Source organism: Chiroxiphia lanceolata, chromosome 6, assembly GCF_009829145.1.
Source record: "Chiroxiphia lanceolata isolate bChiLan1 chromosome 6, bChiLan1.pri, whole genome shotgun sequence".
NCBI classification, from domain to species: Eukaryota; Metazoa; Chordata; class Aves; order Passeriformes; family Pipridae; genus Chiroxiphia; species Chiroxiphia lanceolata.
The window spans coordinates 59,036,607-59,057,116 of record NC_045642.1 but is presented as its reverse complement, the minus strand read 5'-3'; the positions used below and the strand labels follow the sequence as shown (position 1 = coordinate 59,057,116).

At 43.1% G+C, this 20,510-nt stretch overlaps 1 protein-coding gene across 5 annotated transcripts in view; it reads left to right on the top strand.

Annotated features, from left to right (window-relative positions):
* The window catches only part of SYT16 (synaptotagmin 16), a 109,777-nt gene that overhangs the window by 79,943 nt on the left and 9,324 nt on the right, over nucleotides 1-20,510 (top strand). For all 5 annotated transcript variants that reach the window (XM_032691445.1, XM_032691444.1, XM_032691442.1 and 2 more), the window contains 3 exons: nucleotides 4,993-5,249; nucleotides 9,169-9,612; nucleotides 10,684-10,873. In XM_032691445.1, the coding sequence (XP_032547336.1) occupies nucleotides 4,993-5,249; nucleotides 9,169-9,612; nucleotides 10,684-10,873 (891 nt within the window). The remainder of the gene's footprint in view (nucleotides 1-4,992; nucleotides 5,250-9,168; nucleotides 9,613-10,683; nucleotides 10,874-20,510) is intronic.

The following is a 20,510-nucleotide window of genomic DNA, read 5'->3' as shown; positions in this document are numbered from 1 at the left end:
AGCAGGGGCCAGGCAAGAGGATTGCTGCTGTATGAGGACAAATATGCCTCAGTCTCACTGATTTGTATCTCTGCTGCTGTTACTGTCTTTCAGGAAGTGAAGGGTTGAAACTGGGAGCTAGGAGTACTTCAAGTCCAGAAGTGCCTAGATCCATATTGAAATCATTTTCTCCTCTGGACCATATTTAAACAAGTTCTTACCTTTCATCATGAGTTTTTCTTTCACTTTGAAAAATCACAAAGAAAAGACATACTTTTATTTTGTGTGTGTGTGTGAAAGGACAGGATTTCCCAAGATTTCACAGAGAAACATGGCCTCGGTCAGCACAGGTAATAGGGACACATAAGCTCTTCATATGTGTTTCTTGCTGGTCGACGACCTATGTGGTGTCAATTTAGTAAGATCTACCAGGCTCTGTATTTTAACTCTGGCAGTGCGTTTTAGGAAGTGATGAGACCTCTCAGGACATTTCTTTGGCACACTCTAGTGCTTTATAAAACTGAGAGATTGTGTGTCATTTAAAAAAAAGATACTGTAGATTAGCCAGAACATTTACCTGCCAATGTGAGGGTGGACTTCACAGTATTTTCTAGCCTGATTTTCAGTGTTTGATGTGCCAGTATTTCCCTCTGTCTTTGGAGATATCCCAGTTCCTGTTACAGCTTGATTAGGAGGCGACGCTCATTCTTTCATCTGACAAGTCACAGTTTCTTCATGGCCAGTTCTTCAAACTTAAATACAGACTTTTCTGATTTATTGGTAATTTCTGTTCCCCAGTCATTCCCCTTACTCCTTCCTTGTGGACACATATGACACAACAGGGAAAGTTTGGGGGACAGGATTCTTAAGAAAAGTCACACTCTTCTGATGTGCAGTACTATCTGCCCTTAATCTTAGAATTGGCTGCTCTTCTCTATGGGGACTCTTGGCTAATTAAAGTTCAGATGGTTAGATAATGCTGTCTCAACCTATATCCCTGATGCTGTGCTGTTTATTCATGTCAGGTATTCATAAGACAGTTGACATTTTCTTCCTTAAAGATCTCAGGTAAATTGCAGGCATTTTACTGCTCTGACCTTTTCCTTTACAGGAAGAACTTTTGTTTTCACCGTTTATTTTGTGAATATAATGTTAGAACGGATGTAATTGGAGAGGTGTAGTTGTTCTAGCCTGTATAGTTGGGCTATTACCTGTAATGATCCTCTAATACTGGTATTTATACATGATTATTTCTTACCAAATTACTTTAAATTTAAAGAAAAAGCCAGACTGCTTCCCTGAATGGTTTTGGTGAATCACCTTTTCCCTTCCTTTCCCTGAATACTACATTTGCTTTCCTAACACATTCATTTTGCATTTTGTGCCTGAGTCTTAGGAAGATGGCTTGCTCTATTAATATATTTCTGGAGTTCTCCTGTTATGAATAGACTTTTATGGCTTTAATGTAGTTTTTGAAAATTCCTCTATTATTGATCTAGATATTATCCCAGCAGGAGTCAAACCCACAAGACAATTGTGTGAGGATAATTTCTTACTACAGAAGCATTTTATTCTGAAAGCCTGCTGTGTGGTGTGTGCTTTGATGGATGACCCACTGTTTAAAATGTGTGTTAGGCATTGGCTTGCTAATTAAATGCCTTAAGGAGCGCTGGTATCCATTCAGTCTCAGTAAATGTGTGGAATTTTTGTTCTTTTATTTCTTGCTTACGCTCTTATGTTTACTTCTTTCTGTTTTCTGACTTTGTAGAGAAGAATAGCAAAAAGTCAAATTACTTTCTTCCCTCACTCAAGACTTTCAGCTTAGGGCAGAGGCAAAACAATGAAGGCTTTTGGGCTCAGGACTAGGTCTGCCAGATGGGAGGATGAGGAGGAGAAGAAATAGGGTTTGCATTTCAGAAGGGAGTGAGAAGAGCACTGACCTGGAATTTGAGAGATATGAATTTGGATCCCTCTTTGCTCCCGAAGGACCATCTCCCATGAGGAAGAGGAGATAATTACAAAGCTGTGAGATGCTCTCATACTCCTCTGTTGAAGTGCCTGTGCTGGAAGCATTTTACTGGGAGGGAGAATGTGAGACCACTCATAGTTGAAGAAAGGGGATGAAGTTATTCTCCTAATTTCTGAGCTGTTAAATTGAAAGGGCAGCCAAGGAGAGGGGCAAGGACTTCTGTACACCTTCAGGAAATGTTTCCTGAGTATAATCCCCATTACCCTTGTTGGATTTTGTGTGTGTGTGTGTATGTGTGTGTGTGTGGAGCAGGTATGCATTAGAAACACCATATTTGCTGCTAAGGCCAAGTACAGAATTTGTTCTGCTCAGAAAGATCTGGGCTTTTTGTTCTAGACAGAGGTATGTGTAGAGAATCATAAAATGGTTCAGGTTGGAACCTTTAAAGTTCATTTAGTCCAATGCCCCTGCTGTGATCAGGGTGCTCAAAGTCCCATCCAGCCTGGCCCTAAACACTTCCAGTGATGGGTCATCTACAGCTTCTCTGGGGAACCTGTTCTAGTGGTCTCACCACCTCATAGTAAAGAATTTCTTCCTTATATCCGATCTAAATCTACCCTCTTTCAGTTTAAAACCATTACCCCATTTCTTGTCACTACAGACTGTGGTAAAAAGTCTTTCTCCCTCTTTCTTCTAAGTTCTTTCTAAGTATCAAAAAGCAGCAATGAGGTCTTCCTGATACTTTCTGTTGTCCAGGCTGAACAACCCCAACTCTGTCAGCCTTTCTTCATACAAAAAGTGCATACAAAATCCCCTGACCATTTTCGTGATCCTCCTACGGACCTGCTCTAACAGGTCCATGTTTTTCCTGTGGTGGGGACCCCAGAGCTGGACTCAGAACTCCAGGTGGGGTCTCATGAGAGTGGAGTAGAGGGGCAGTATCCCCTTCCTCAACCTGCTGGCCACACTGCTTTTTTTGCAGTCCAGAATGTAGTTGGCTTTTTAGTTCATCCGTCAAATCCATATCTCTCTAATTTAGAGACAAGGATGTTGTGTAGGACCATCTCAAAAGCCTTAGAGAAGTCAAATTAGATGACATCTGTTGCTCTTCCCTTATCCACCGATGCAGTCACTCCATCACAGCAACCACCAGTTTGGTCAGGCAGGTTTGCCCTTTGTGAAGCCATATTGACTGTCACATTCCTATCACATTTCTGTCACATTCCTGTCATCCATATGCCTTGACATATCTTCTGGGAAGATCTGTTCCATGATCTTTCTGGGCACAGAGGTGAGACTGACAGTTTGGTAGTTCCCAAGGTCTTCCTTGCTGCCCTTTCAAAGGATGGGTGTGAAGTTTGCCTTCCTTTGGTCACCAGGGACTTCACCTGACTCCTGTGACTTCTCAAATAAGAGGGAGAGCAGCTTAGCACCTGCATGAGCCCGTTCCTCAGGATCCTGGAATGTATATCATCAGGTCCCATGGATTTGTGTTCAGATCCTTCAGAAGGTCTCAAACCTGATCTTCTCCTAAGATGGGTGGGGCTTCATTCTTCCAGTCCCTGCCTTGAGGTTCAGGAACTTGAGAGGTGTGGGACAAGCAACTGAGAGTGAAAACTGAGTCAAAAAAAAGTTGTTGGGTACCTCAGCCTTCTCCATGTCAGCTGTTACCAGGGTCCCTGTCTCATTTGCCAGGGAATAAAAATGTTGATTCATCTAAACAAAAACAAACTAATAGTTTTCTATTAAACACAGTAATTAATATTATTTTATTAAGATTTAAATTGGAGACCAAATTTGAAAGAAAAAGATTGTTCTGTAACAATGACCCCCTTAAGAACAAACAAGGAGGTGTCTCTTCTTGAGCAGGGGAGTGGACAAGATGACCTCTGGAGGTCCCTTCCAACCTCAACTCCTTCTGTGAGTCTAAACCCCAAATAGCTGTGCCTGCAAAGGAAGTAATTCTGTTGTCATTGCTGTCATCAGCTGTCTGGAAGCACAACTTGTTTTCTTTCACTGTAACTGCTCCTTGCCTCTTTGAAAGAGATGGAGGCAGAATCTTGCTCTTTGTGCTCCTAAAGCAAGGCCCATCAGGAGATGCATTAGGTGAAGGAAGGAACCTGTTTTTTTCCTGAAAGTGCTTGCGGGCCACATCCAAGGCCAAATCATGATGTTGTTTCCATCTGTGTCCCTGGACATGTAATTATCTGTGCTGCTCCATCCAGAGAGCTCTCATCGGTGCTTTCAAGTGGAGAAAAGATCCCTGTGTTCAAAATAGAGATATCAATGGTAGTAGAAAATGAATCTGTGGTGTGAACCAGAGAAGATTATTTTGTTCTCATTAATGAGCCTAACTTTAGCCCATGGAGTAAGTGTGTAGGAACAGATGAATTAAAACTAATAAAAGCAGGCAGGAAATTACGGAACACATCTACCCTCAGTTGTCCTTTGGGCAATTTTGCCCAAATATGGGATTTGGAGATTCCTGCTTGGCTTGTGGGGCTGGTCATGCTCACCCAAGCTCTCAGAGGGGTGATAGGTTTATGGTGGCACTCTTATCTCTGTGAAAGTCCTTTCCTCACCAGCACTATGCCCTTGAGGACAATGCCAACTCCTCTCTTTTCCTCCTCCTTCTCCTCCTACATAGAAGGAAACTGTGATACCCATTCATCAGGCCTATGCTGTGCTTTTCTGTAGTTTGTCTGACCTGTGTTTTCATGGAAGAGATTGCTTTGGGACTGCAAAGCAGCTCCAAGGCACTTGAATATCCCAGATACTCCACTAATAATTGCATTTGGTGGTTAACTTTGTCAAGTAAAGGCAACTGGTTTCTCAGTTCAGCCCTGTCTCCTCCATCAAATGCTGATTTAAACAGGATTTGTTATTTTAGAGGTTCAGTGCTGCAGTACTCAGAAACTGAGATGAGAGAAAAAAAAAAGGAAAAAAAAAAGAAAAGAAAGGAGAGAAAGGCACATTTTGAAAGTTATAGGGGGAGGAATTTGTTCTAATCCCTCTGAAATTATTTTCTTGCTGAAAATTGTTAGATCTGGATGGACTAAGCCAACTGAGTTACCAAGACAACCTATCCTATCGTGGAGATGACCATGTATCTGTTGATTCAAGAACAACAACTGGGAATAGGGGCACTGGGCAGCATAAAGGGCCCAGGATGGAGCCCAGCATCGGGGATGGCGTTAGCCGGGCAGCCATGGAAGGACGTTTGGAAACGGAGACAGCACCTGCCAACCAGGGATTGGAAGTTAATGATGCTACTGACAGCTCATCGGCTTGGAGCCCTGAGGTACGGTGAATTGTCATTTATCACACATGGTGTAAGCTTTTGGAGGATATTGGGGGCCAAAAAGTGTTAGAGGAGAAATGAAGTGAAAAATTGATCAGCGCAGCCCAAGATAATGGTACTCCTGTGTGCATGTGTGCGTGAACATAACACCCCTCCCTTTGTGTTTCCCCTTTTTCTGGTATTTTACCTCTTGCTACTAACACTAATTCACAGAAGCTCTTTTATTGCCTGCTTTCTGACTGCAGTCTCTGAGCTGAAATTGGAGCCATTAGCTGCCTGACAACATTTACTGTCATTTAGCAGAGAGCACTCTGTGGTGGCCCAGGGCTTTGTCACTGGCTCTACATGCAAGGTGTGTGTCTTGGGACATGGTATGTGGTCACTGGGTCAGATCTGTGCCTCTTTTTCCAGGTGTTTTCTATGATTTAGACAATGGGAAGCATTCTGGAAAGCTGGACACAGCTGGTGGGGGTGGCCTGTGACTTGGCCAAGTGACCATCACTCTGGTCCCCACTGATACCAGGCAACCATTTAGGGAAGGAGGGAACCCAAGGCTGCTTTCCCTTAGTTCTGCAGCTTTATTTTGAAGCCTCAAGAAAACATTTTGGATTATAAGGCATTGTAAACACCTGATTACTTAGCATCCCCCTTTTCTCTCCTGATCTCTCTGCCTGATGTGTTGATTTTCATTATTTTACCACAGGGTAAAATGTCTGAAAAAATATCAGCCTGCATCAGACATATTAAAAGAACAGCACAAAGGTCACATCTGCCTGAGTTAAAAGAGACTGTTCTTCAGCTGTGGAAATTAATACTTCCATCACATTCTGAGCAACAAGGCTTTGAGGGAAAGATTCTTATCCTTGGAGCAGGCTGCCTGCAGCCAGTTAAAGAGATGGAAGAAAGCTCCTTGGTGCCTATGCTCAAGCCCTAAAGGGTGTTTGGAGCAGCATTTTGGTTTGCTGGACAATCCAGTCCCACAAAACACTGCTCATCACATGGGAACTCTGTGTGGCAGCAGCTCTGCCCTCTCTTTGCTGTTTGTCTGCCCATCTGAGGCTCATTTATCCTTTTCCAAATTTCATGTGCATTGCTGTGGTTCACATGTGCCTCAGTGTCTCCAGTGTCCTCTTGTATTTCTTTGGAATACATCTCTTGTTTTGCTCCTGGTATCTACATTTTAAAAATGCAAAGAATGATTCGAGCATCAGGGGGCAGATATGCCCAAGACCCAGTTTATCTGCTACAAGCAGATTCTCATCTGAAGGTATTGTGTGCATTAATGAAAGACTTTTTATTGCAGGAACTAAATGTTCTGACATGCCAGAAATGTCCAAGTGCTATTATTCTCCACTCAAAGGACCTCTCTTTAGAGACGGAAATGGTAATTTTATGCCCCTGCAGTGGAACCACAAGTACCGTTTCAATCCTTATCCATGATTAGCTGCTCTTTCAGGTTTCTCTGGCAGAAATGGACTTATTTTACTTAGTGAAGTGGATATTGGCTGTCCTGAATGACCAGGTTAGACATGCAGTATCAATCACTATATTTGGCTTGACTTCATAACAACTGTGCTGGGAAAGAAATTCAGATGAAATATCTAACCCCCAGTCATTCCTTGGATTCCAATTTAAGTGTCTGTATAATCAATATGTTCACAATGCACTTGTAGCCCAGCTGAGCTTCAAGAGCTGAGGGGAGTTCTGTCAATGACTTCCACGGAAGGGAGATTACAGTGTGTGAAGCAAACCTGTACAGGGGTGAGTCCTGGATAGCACAGAAAGGGCCTTTAGGGACCCTGTGAGGTCTCTAAAGCTTGGTTGCCCATGGAAAGGTTACTGCCACGGAGTGTGCCATTTCTCTTTCCCTCTCTGCCTCCAGTTCACGTAGTTTTTCTCTGCAGTGGATGTGACTGCAGCTCCAGTAGCACGATTTGACATTTCCTGAAATCCAAATCCTTTCTAGCTGTTCAGTCAAAAACCAGATCTCTGACCTTCAGCCTGCCCTACACGCTGCCAGAAGGTAAGATACTTAGCCCTGCTGGGATGGGAAATTACCTCTTGGATCTTCGTACCCGTGGGTTTATGATGGTGCCCAGGAGTTCACCTTCTCCAGCTCGGGCTTGTGGATGAAAGCAAAGTTATGCTGCAAGCACGGTTGTCTCCACACCTTAGCAGCAGCCCTTGAATGTGCTTTGATTCCATCTCCTCAGTAGCAAATGCACAGATAAAAGTGTGAAGGGATGAAAATGTGGAGGGAAATATGAGTCAAGCACAATCCCATTAAGTTTCCTTCTTAAATATTATTTCATCAGCCAGACAGAAATAACTTGACAGCTACACAGAGCAGCACTTAACATTTGCATAACACCACACTCTCTCCAGGCAACCTGGCCTACCTTGCATTTTTGTTTTTTGCAGCCTGCTATGTTTTTGTGGCCAACCAAGTCATTTTAGGTGTTGCCCAAGTGCTGTTTTTTTCTCCCTTTGACATTACTTCTGCAAGATGTCTGACAGCAGGTCTCCAGCCTCAGTCTGCACACTTGAACTTTTGTATTCACGTGCACAAGTCTTAAACACCTCGGAAAATAGGGAGAGCTGGATCTTTGCATGTCATGGCAGATTAATCTGAGCACTAGGAAAGTAGATTGGCAGGAAGTAAACACAAATTTTGATGTTTATCTGAGGCCTTGTTTGAGACACGTACCACTCTAGACAATTACATCAGACATCCCAAGGCCCATCATCTGTTCTCTGAACAATAAGATTCCTGTGTTGAAAAGTGTTACTTGAAATGCAAAAGAAGAGAAATGTTTGAGGAGGAGGGTGACTCAGATTCTGGTGACAGGCCTTAATTCACCTTCTGGCTATTAACTGAAAATCTTTCCCTAGTACAGTGTATACTCATGTTTAAATACAAATCATTGATCACTATAGCAACTCCTTTATCACATGAAGCACATTCTAGCTCTGAGATAAAAAAGCACTTTTGAACAGAAATGCACACGCCCACTCATCAAAAGGTAAGGTGAGCATCCATGTTTTTATCTTGTTTTATCAAGATGATTTTTGTTTTAAAAGTAGGTAAGAGATTGTGTGTGGATTGGTCTGCACATGTTGTGCTTGTTTATTTTGAATTTTTATTCTGAATGTATTAGTATCCAAACAGAACAGAAGGAACAGATGCTTCTCTTGGGAGATTTAAAAAGGGTATAAAGAGTCAGTATGTATTTAATCAGACTGTTTTTCTCCATTATCATTGCCTTAGCTGTAGGAAAAGTATTGAAATATAGGGTAGCATCTAGAAATGGAATTTCAATTTTGCAAGAAATTCTGATATGGTGGTTTCCTCTCCCATCAAACTGAACCACAGTGCTTAATTTTTTTAATTTATAGCAGAACAAAATATCTAAAAAGTTAGCAGGTTTGGCTGAATTGTTTGATTTTGCTAATGCAAAAAATACGTCTTGACAAAAAACTCCAATGTACGTTCAAAGTAACATTGTAAGTTGGTAAAAACATTTAAGTTGGTCAAACTTACATAAGTAAGTTGGTCAAAACATTTTGTTAATGCCTCAAAATTGACATGAATGAAATGTAAAAAAACCTTTGTTGAGTTTTTCCCTATGAGGAATGTTTTCCAAATTAACTGCCTCCTGCAAAACATTTAGATATTGATGAAGCTTTTTGTTGGAAATGTTTCAACAAGTGCTATTGCTTACTAGAGTGTGTGGGGAATATCACACAAAATCAGGCAATTAACAATCATTGGCCTTTCAAGAAACAGTGGGGTCTTTATTTTGCACAGCAACTGCCTACTCTTGCAGGCACGAGGAAGAACAATCTTTTTTAAATGGAGTTCAGATCACAGAGACAGTTGAACTCCAGTGGAGGTGTTATTTCTTCCTTCTCTTTGCAGGAACATAATGAAGTGAACAGTGTACCAGCTCATCATGGTGCTCATGAGCCCATTTGTAAATGTGGTGATCTAGATGTCATCTTCGACTATAAACCCTCAAGTCAAAAGCTGGTGGTTACTATCTTGGAGGCCAGGGATATCCCAGACAAAGACCGCAGCGGTGTGAACACCTGGCAAGTGCACACAGTTCTGATGCCAGGCAAGAAACAGAGGGGTAAAACGAGTGTTCAGAGAGGACCCATCCCCGTCTTCAAGGATAAAATTGCCTTCAGTAAGCTGGAACCACAGGAGTTAAGCAGCCACGCCGTTCGCTTCCGCCTCTACGCAGTGCACAAGATGATTGGAGAGAAGATGATGGGAGAGCAGCTGTTCTACCTGAGCAACATCAGCCAGGAAGAGGAATTGAAGGTGACACTGGTCTTGGAGCCCAGAAGTAACCTGAGTGTAAGTTTGATGAAAGACATATGGGATCCATAAAATTGTTTGTCTGGTGAGCGGGGACCAGCCTTACCTGATGTCTTTAATTCAGAGCTGTTAGCACGTGAGTGGTGGATCTGTCCTGCTGTCACTTAAAAAGTCATCAGGAAGGGGAAGCACAGGATATTTGTTCCCTATGCAAAGCTGTACTTTATTAACAACAGATCAGCTAGCAAGCTGACATCAAACCATGTGTATGTACTACATCTACACGAATCATCACATGCTGTGCCATTCAGAAATAGTAGGTTGATCCAGGAACCACCAAGGCTAATTATGTCTTAATTTCAATAAGGACAGTGATTCTTGTGCACCATTGTGTTGGTGGACCTGTACTACTGCCAGTGCAGGAGCTACCTCATTTGGCCCTAGCTACCAGCTTGTATATCTCCACATGGTGCAGTTTCCATGTTGCCAGAAATGCTTAGTAATGTTCCTTTACATGACAGATGGAATTGGAGAGGTGGGTCACGGGAAGAGGAACTGGCTGTGCTGCTTCCTAATTTTCCAAGCACATCACAGTTGTATCCAGCTCTGGCTATGCCAATCAATTTGTGTAGATGAGCTCTGTCATGATTCATTGTCTACAAAAAGCTCAGTGAGAGGCTGTGCGCACAAAATGAATAAAACATCGAACTCCAGGTGAAGAGGGAATAGAGAGAGCATTTTGGGAGCAAGGAAAGAAAGTAAGAAAATGCACAGACCAAAAAACCCCAAACTGCAAACTGTATTCCATCCAAAAGCCATTATCAAGGGAGATTGACTGAGCATTAATGTAGTAGGATGTTTGGTTATCTCAGAGGCTTTGATTTACAGTAGTGATAACACATTATGCAGAGTTCCTCATCTTTAAAGAGAAAGTTCAGAGATGTGTTTTTGTAAAAGTGACGCTCTGATTCTCCTGGTGCCCCAGCATAATTAATTCTTAGTTATTGTAATTTCTTAAGAGAGCTGTTACCAAATGAGACTAGAAGATATAAATTGGGGGAGGGTGGTGGTGAATGTCCTGATGATTCTCTCGGTGCTCTTTCCCTGCAGAGTGCAGATTCTCAGCTTAGTCTGTCAGCAATCTCTCACAGTGATAGCGCTTCTTCAACACAGTCCCTGTCGCATGGAGGGGTGCCAGAGCTGCTCGTGGGATTGTCATACAATGCCACTACGGGGCGGCTGTCGGTGGAGATGATCAAAGGCAGTCATTTCCGAAACCTCGCAATTAATAGGCCACCTGGTAAGTACTCTCACTGCTATTAAATAACACCATTGAGTCAAAATCTGCTTTTTATTTTCTTCCTCGAGATATTCAATTGTGCCTTTTCTGAGCCGGGTTTCCTCGCAGAGTACCTGATGAAAAATTAAAAGCCTTTATTTCAGATGCATGTGTTGGTAAATGTTACAGGGTAATTGGAGGCAATCATATGAAGACACAGCTGATGGGATGGTAATATCTGAATGTCTGTTTTATTGCATATACCTTTACAACATCTGATTAAGGCAAAAGTGTCATTATACCCAAAGCACAGGGTAATTCTCAGCAGATCCATAAAAAAAAAGAAGCACTTTCCAAGTGTTTATGTGTTACCATGTGACCCACAGGGGCCCTGCCTCGTGCCATTAAGTGTTTCCCAGGGCTATACTTTGTTTAGTCCCCTTGCTGTGCTGCTGAGTGCTGGGTGACCTGGTGCTTTGGGCCCTTTGGGGATCCTCCTACTGTGAATTCTCGGCTGCTGCACAAGAAAATCTTCTGCAGAAGGAAAATTGGAAAGTTGTCACAACAGGGTCACAATAGTTGAATTCCTTTCCTCCAGTCCTACAGGAAAAAGTGGAAATTGCCTTACAGTAGGTTTAGTTAGTGCCTGAGCTGTAGTTAGTCCTTGAGATGGATAGTGCTGCTGTCCATGATATAGATGGAGTCACAAAGCCATAGCGCCTGGTCTTATCTGCTTTGCTGCTGGGATGCCTCATTCAGGGGTTGAATGGCAGCACTGTATTCATCCTGTGTTGTCCTTTTGCCTCCTGTCTGACACCAGCAACTGATGGCAATGTGAAATAATGTGTGTTTTTTGTTTGTCTGTTGGTGTGTTTGCTTTTCGTGATGTTTGCCTACTTGTCAAAGATAATAACCTTTGACAGTTCCTTGCCTTCGCTGGATTTGACATAGTATCTGTAGCTGCAAAATGCCAAGATTGCTTTTGCAAGATACTCTGCTCTTTGGCCCAGATCTAGCAAAATATTTATGTAATATTTCAGTGTATGGATGTGAAAACTCAAATTTCTACTAAACTATGCTGGAGTATATTACAAAAATAATCTGTCATCAGTTAGTCCCTTGAGAATTAAGGGCAAGCCTGTGCAACAGTAAAACACCTGACCCCAGTCTGTGTAGTCCTAGCTCATCTTTTATTATCTGTAGCAACAGAGGTCTCTATGTGAGTTACTTAAAGGCATGTTCTTGTTAACATTTAGATGTTTTATTAAAAACATTTTGTGTTTGTTGATGACAAAAGAACAGAAGCAGGATACGGGCAAAGAAGGCATTCCTTGAGGGACTTTTTATTTTAAATTCTGACTGAATTTTTCATTTCTATGTTTGTGGGACTTCAGATAAATCTAATTTATTCTGTTTGATAAGATAGCCAAAGTCTTCTGTCAGCCAAACTAACAGTCCATACATTGTTTCATAGCAGTTCTTTCATTTTTGCTGTTAAGACTATCTCGAGTTGTTTCTTCACATCCTTTCCGTATCCAAAAGAACTTTAACATTGTCAGACCAGTGTCTCTCAGTGTTAGATCAGCTTTTAGGTGAAACACAGAGATCCATAAATGATTATAGGCAAATTCTGAACCTATCACAATCTGCTTCTTTTAGTCCAAGTTGCATTGTTGCTTCTGCTTTCCGAATTGTTCTTCTGTGCCTACAAAGTTCCCAGCGGTGTGGTGAGAAAAGGAAAACCCGGTGAAGCAGAAACTGAAGGAAATTAAAAAGAAGGAAGAAAACCAGCACTTGTCTCAGATGCTGGAGCAGCATTTCACTGATAACTCCTCAGGCACTGCAGGGGAGTGCTGTGAGGTCCGATCGTTACTGTCTGAAACATGCTGGTGGCTGAATGAGATGCTCAATAAGTCCTTCAAGAGGTGAAAACTAAAGCTGGTATCCTGCTCTCTGGAGGGTGAGGAAAGAGCCCTTGTGTTTTCTTAAATAGGTCCTGTATGTGGTTCTGTTGTTTGAGGCTCAGAGGGAGTGATTTCTGTAAAGTATCATGGAAATTTCAGATATAATAGTGCTTTGGGGCACTTAAATACCAAGCCCAAACTGCTATTCAGGGCAGCCATTTATGGTAAGACCAGGAGAAGGCAATGGACAGAATCCATCTCTATTCCCAGCCCTGCAAGCACAGACCCTACACAGGACCCATATGTAGTCCTGTTGCAGCCCAGTGGATTTGGTACTGCCTGCTGCTGCCAGCTGCAGCTGTGGGAAATGGTAGGAGAGTCTTGAACAACAGTGGAGTCTCCAGCTGTGTTTTTTGCTCACCTTGATCCTCTTCTCTGCCACTTGTACTCTTATAGCATGCATGCTTCCTTCTTGGCATCCTGGCACAGGGATTTCACTGTGAGCAGGAGAAGGAACTGGACTGGGGCATTGGTGATTTTAAGTGTTAAAGGCTGCAGAGGCTGAAAGAGTTGGTTTTCTGGAGAAGAAAAGGAGGATAGTGCATGTTTCAGTTTTTCCTGGGCACATCATCTCCTTCACCTTTAAACTGAGTCAGGTAAATATCAAAGTCATGGGTGCTTACATGAGTAATAACCAGGTTAGAAAACAGCTGGACATCTTACAGAAACTTAAATCTGTGTCTTCTCTTCGGGTCACATTTGTGCGATTTAAGGATAGTTTGGGCAAGGATAAGTGTCCAGGTATTGTTCTGGGTAACATGCTGAGTTATAGGCCTAAGCCTACAATCCCTGATCACATAAATAGATCCATTATAATTCAGAGCACTTAAGAGCACTCAAGAGTATGGCTGCAGCATCGGACCATAAATTATCTGTGTGCCAAAAAGCCTCATGCAGGAAAGCATCTACAGTTTTGTCAGATGTGGACACTGTTGGTATTTTAGTGCTAATAGCTTGTGTGCTGTGCACCTCATTCTATTTGGTTCTTGTAAAAAAAACATTAACCTGTGCTAACATTTTGTAGGAGTTCATATTTTGTTCTGTGGTCTTGCATCTTCTTAGAACAAAACGCAGCATGTTCGTTTAAAGGGTGTTTATTATAAAAAATGTAACAAGAGAAGCCTACACCACTGTCAGAGACATCTTTAAAAATTTATAACCAGTTACATACTATGTGCATGGTAGTAATACCTTGGGATCACAGTGATGGAACAGGAATCATTTGAACTAGTCAGCGTATAAACACAAAACAGAGAGATGCCTGCCCATGTGATGTTAAACCTTCATCTGCTGCTGTGCTGGGTGCAGCTCTCTCTCCTCTAATCCAACCTTCCTTCTTTTCCCTTCTGTATTTTTTTTGGGGTTTATGTCTGCGTGTAACGCAATTTGAGAAGAACTATTGTAAAGTTATTCCCTCGCCTAAGAAAAGTCCTCCAAGGTTTTCAACAGCTGCAGAATTAATCACACATTATAATTACATCCGTACATGATCATTATTATACCAGCAGCATATTAACCCCATTAAACAAATACAATAGCATTAATGCTGGAAAAGACAGGAGGGAGAGAACAAGCTATCAGGATTTCTATTGGTAACAGGAGAAAGTTCTTCTTGAATTAAAGACTTTTCTGAAAACAAACATTTGCCTGAGCCACAGGTAACAATATCCAGGAAACAGAGAAAATGCTCCCACAGAAAATTTAGGATCCTTACATTAGGATCTGCATTGCTCTGGTATCAGGGTGCTTGAAAGCCATTAGTGGATTTTATTTTATCAGATTATTTGTGAGGGAAGTAAAGTTATTAACCGTGTTACATTCCTGGAGAACTAAGGCACAGGTTAATTCCTTTAATTACTCCAAATCAGACCAAGAAGTTGAATAAAAAAAATAACTTTTAACCTGCATATCTTGCTCTGAACAGGGAACTTGCTTGAGCTCCTAAAGCTTTGTGATTCATGCTTCCATGTCATTGGTAATAGAAGGGGGACCTTGCCAGGGCAAGATGGGGTGGATTCAGTCCTCCAGAGAGCTTGGTTAACAGAGCTGGGATTTTCTGGGAAGCTTCTTGTTGCCAAGTGCTTGCCAGTCAGTCACAGTAAAATTGTAGGAAAGTCACCTCTCCTTCTGCACTTCTTTTTGCCCATCCTTGAAAAGCTAAAATAAGCTTACAATAAGAACAGCTGAGAAAGCTTTGTTCTGGGTGAGAAAGATGAGGCCAGATGCAAGTAGCCCCAGAAGGATGTCTTAGTAATGAGCAGCCAGGCAGTGAGGCAGAAGATGAAGTGTGGATGAATGTAAAGTATTGCATGGGAGCACATGTGGAATTCAAACTTAATCTGGATGGACTCAATATTTCACTTGGGAGTGAAATATTAGTCTTGTAGTAAATAGCTCTAGGAAAATGTCAATTCAAGGATCAGCAACAGTAGTGAAAAAAACCCAAAACAAATGTGGACAAAATGAAAAATTGATATTTGATTGTAAATACACAGTCAGTGGTCTAATGAATCCTGTGTACGGTTCTGGCTCCCTCTGTTTAAATGGAATATGGTAGAACTGAAAAGATGTGGTGAGGAGTGTTGGAGACAATCAGGGCTATGGGAACAGCTTCCAACGAGCTGTAGCTGAATAGACTGTGCCTCCTACAATGTTACAACAAAGGGAGATGGGGGAAGATTTCAGAGGTCTACAAGTGTCATTGAGAAAGTGAATTGACAACACTTACTCATTGTCTTCTCCTGATACAAAACCAGAGGATCATAAAAGGAAGCGAGGAGGTAGTGGGTTCTGAAGAGGAGACAGCTCTTCACCTACGCTGTTGAATTCCTCACTACAGAATGTCATGGATGGTAGAAATCTACTTGAGTTCTGTGCAACGCAGGAGAAGTTCTCAAAGTTCCACAGAGGATCACTAAGTACAAAGACACTGCCTCTGACTGAGGAAGTTCTTGAGTCACAAATTGCTGGATACTGGGGGAGGTAACCAGCATATGCCATATTTTTATAGCTTTACTAAGGTGTGTGTACTGGGGTACTGTTGGCTGGATGAACTGGCTGGGCACAGCTCTTCCCACCACATGTGAGACCTGATTAGGCTTAGAAAGACAACTGTCAGAACAATGGACTTCCAAGGAGCAATTGTGAGATTTTTGGGGGGGATATTCTATGATAATTAGACATCCAAAGATAGCACATGGTTATCCAGTAATGTTTTCAATAGCTTTATATTTATAAAAGGTATATGAAAAGTGTAATCCATGTTACAGGGCATAAAAATGAAGGTATTTCTGAATCAAAGGAGTGCATTTGAAGTGGATGTATGGCGATGCTCTCCCACTCCCATAGCTGTAAACAAGGAAAAACCCTTTTTTTTCCCCCCCTCCTAAAACAAGCAGAAGAAAAAGCCATTGCTGCCGGAGTAGAACTCTCCTCATTCCAAGTTTCAGCTGGAGCTGAATGTTTAGTGCAAATCTGCAGTGACTTTACAGAGCAGTGTTTGCAGGAGATCTGATGACAGGATGTGTAATAAAGCCATGCCTGTGGGCACCACTGCTGGAGGAGACAAAAGCCGGGCTTAAGCATCCTTACATCATGCCCCTACCACTGCTGTTGCTGTTGCTGAGGTGTGTAACCATGCTTCCTGATAAGCTCGCTCTTAGAGTTCTCCATCTCCTCTCTGAGGCAGCAGCAATGCATAAATGTGGAAAGTTTTGAAATGCCCTTGTTAGAGGAGAGTCACCTTGTGCATCTGGAGAGATGATTGCGTCCTCTTTTAGCTGGGTCAGCCTGCACTAAAGCTGCACCTCCTCAGGGCTGGGTAGTGCAGGCAGCTGGTAAGCTGGCTCTGTAGCCTAACACATGTCCCAGAGGGCTGGTGCTGTAAAATGGGGTGGACATGGTGTGTTTCTGAGGCAGCAGAGAAGGATCACAGAGGAACTGAGCTCCAAGGGGGAGGATGTTGAGGTGCTGGAGCAGGTCCAAAGAAGAGCAACAAGGCTGGTGAAGGGACCTGAGCGCAAGTCCTATGAGGAGAGGCTGAGGGAGCTGGGGTTGTTCAGCCTGGAGAAGACGAGGCTCAGGGGAGACCCCCTCACTCTCTACAACTCTCTGAAAGCAGGTTGTAGCCAGGTGGGGGTTGGTATCTTCTCCCAGGCAGCTATCAGCAAGACAAGAGGACATGGTCTTAAGCTGTGCCAGGGGAGGTTTAGGTTGGATATTAGGAAGAAATTCTTTACAGAAGGGGTAATCAGGCATTGGAATGGGCTGCCCAGGGAAGTGGTGGATTCTCTGTCCCTGGAGGTTTTTAAGATAAGACTGGATGTGGCATCAGTGCCATGGTCTAGCAACTGCAGCGGTAGTGGATCAAGGGTTGGACTTAATGATCTCTGAGGTCCCTTCCAACCTAGCAGATTCTATGATTCTGTGATTCTAAGATGTCTCTGGAAACAGCTTTCTTTCCTGAGAGACCTGGACTTTGCTTTCAGGGAGCCCTCATCTCCTGCCCCTCTTGCATGTCATTGCTGCTGGCAATTCCCTCCCTCAGACCGAGAAGTGCTTCCAGGGAGCAGTGCATTCCTTTCTGCTGCATTTTAAATTAGAGGTGCTGCTGGTCTGCTCTCTGATGACTCATGTTGTGAAGGTTGCCAGATTCCAGCCTCTCCCTTGTGTGAGAGCTGTAAGCCCCAGGAGAGGAGACCCGAGCAGCAGAGACTTGGTGGAATAGGGGAAGGAAAGCTGGCTTCTCAGCAACATAGTAGGCAGTTCTCAGCTCTTGTATGATTTACAGAGTAGGCCACAAGCTGCCTAAAATCCAGACTTTCACAATGTGGGGTTGGGATCAAAAGCTTGGGTCTAATTCTTCTCCCTGCTCTTTTACTGATCCAGCTGCAGTGAGCCCAGTTCAGAGTATTTCTGCCCCACTGCTGGTTTAATGGGGAGGTAAAGCCAGGACTAATGGTCTTCTGGTTCTCAAACTGAGACCTGGCATGGAGCTGCCAGTACAGAGTAGCACAGAGTTGAGCTCTGGGGCTGCTTCGCCGCGCGGTGCTGCCGTTTATTATGTAGGCTGGGAGCGTGGGCACGCCAGCTGGGGGAAATTAAGCTGCAGGCCCAAGGCTTTATTCTGCTGTGGCTGTTATTAGTCTGGATTGCAGCATGCTGACATGGTTATACTGCTTTTGGAAATGAGCTAGCTTGCCTGGAGGGCGGGTGGGAAAGTCCATGCGGCACCGTGGGGTACCCTGCAGTCCACAGACGTGAGGAGTCAGGAGTCTTTGGTTGTTTATTTCCTTTCTAAATATAAATTCAAGCAGGGGGCTTAGATGCTTTTGTATTGGCAGTGTTTTTGCTCACAGGTCAGCTTTATTAATAATGGTAGTGCTTAGGGTAAATGAAAGCAGAATGCATGCTATGGTCCCTGCTCCAAAAGCGGGAATGCATAAATTAGAGCTGATTATTCCCCTGAGTTGTCATTATCAGTTAGCTCCCTGAGAAGGATCATGACAGAAATGGGTCATTAGAAGAATCGTGGATAAAGTGATTGCCTTTGCAGATGAGCTCTCAAGAGGTGTTTTATGGTTGGGGCAGTGTTGATAGAGACAGAGCAGTCTGCACAAGGAGAGATTTGCCCAGACCTCTGGAGCAAGATGATGCAGTGCTAGCCCAAAATGTGTCTGGCTTCTTGCAGCATTCCTTGATTTAGCTCTTTTCACTCCGGTATTAAATGCAGAGGTGTTGATATTTTATGTATACGTGAACATTGTTCAATCTACTCATACCAGAGATGAAAGATAAGTTCAGGGTGAAAATGATTTGCAGCAAGAACTTCTGTTCCAAAACCTGTATGGAAGGGAGAGCCTGGTAGATGCAGTGCTAAAACTGGTCTTGGCAAAATTAGACTTCGTTCTTGAATCTTCACAGACTTTTGTGTAACCATGGGCAAGCTGCAGTCTCAGACACTCCCAGATATTAAGAGGTCTTGCTCTTCTTCATGTCAGTGAGATGGGTGCCCAAATAGGTGAGCACTTAGGCATTTTAAAGAATGTGAGCCCTAATCTCTTTTCTCCTTTTGTGCTTGACAGAGGTGGCATGAAAATAAACACTCTGAAGAGTGTAGAGTGCTGAGACACCACTGTAATGAGGCCATTACTGAATCTGGGCATGTAATTAGATGGAAAATGTTTGCCTTCATAATGAATAGATGCTCTTACACATACATTCCTCAGTAAATTGTCAAGTTCATCCTTTCCGTAGTTTCACTAATTTCACTGTATATCTGGGGATGGATTTTCTTTGGCAAAGTCGACAGGAGGGGAGAGTTTTCCATCTCAGAGGACCAGACTGGACCACAAGGAGGACTAGGAAATGTTTTCTGATGAGACACCTAAAAAGATGCTGCAAGGAGTGCAATGCAGAAAGGGCAAACTGCAATCTTTAAATGTAGTCAGTGAAGCAGAATAACAGCTCAGTCTCATATGTACCAACTCTGCAAAGCAAATTTCAGATGCTAAATATATGATCCACACCTACTCTTTTATTTCTGTTCGAGCAATCTTGATTCTTTTGCCTGGTAAAATACACTCAGTGGAATAAATTTTAGGAGAATTAGCAGCCTGATTTAGTTGTCACTTGCACTGGTTTTGTGCCTGTGCTTTCATGGGCATGAATAGGGCTCCTGATATTATCTCTACCCTGAGCACAATCTCCTTCCAGCCTTCACATCCCTGCCTGATCCAGACGATACGTGCAGGGTCTCCACCAACCTTGGTACTGTACAGGCAGGGTCTTGGTGCAGAAGTCTGTAGAAAATCTGATGTGTATTAAAGAAAAAGCCACATTTTCTGACTTTGGTTTAAGTCATTGTTGGTGTACTGCTCAGTTTTCTTCAAAGCCAGCTATATTACCCCACACATGCAAAAGATGAGGCCTCAGTCAGAGATCTAACATCCTGGTAAGAAACTCCTCCGTTCATGGCCTCAAGAATTAAGCAGGGCATCCTGAAACAGTATCCTGTGGGGCTCTTTAGCTGTGGCACTTGCTTTAGTGTTAAAACCTAAATCATCTATAATGGCAGCACTGCCTACTAGATCACTGCTGAATTATGCCATATGCTTCTTTGATTATAAATGGGTTGACTCCTTTGGGGGCTGTTCAAATGAGTGTGCCGCAGTTAGGTGTGATGAATCCCACCTGAGCCGCCAGTACTGGTGAAATTCAGAAGGAGGGATGACATGAAGGTATACTAGGAGTGAAATCTAGACCTCAGTCCTCTCCCTGTCTTCTTAGAAGAGATACAGGCATGTGTGGGTGACCTTTCCCTCAAGTAACATGGGAAGATAGTCTAAAAAAGCTCTTTATTTGCTGTTGGTTATGTTGCACGTTGCCATACTCAGGTGGGATAGTAGTGAGGGTGTTGGTAGCAGTTCTTGGCTGCATACAGCTTCTCCACTCTGCCCATTCCCTGCCCCAGCACAGGCAGGGAAACACAGCCAGTAACTGCCAAGGGGTCCAGGGGCAGGATCATTCCAGTGCTGCTCCATGCCCCAGCTCTGCCCTTCCTGTTCCCAGCTCCTACTGTGATCCCAATCAAATGCCCTCAACTAAGAAGTTTTCAGAGGGTAGAGGGAAAAGTAATGTGACACCAAGGACATATCCAGAGAATAATGGAAGAACTGGGCCAGGAGCAAAGAGAG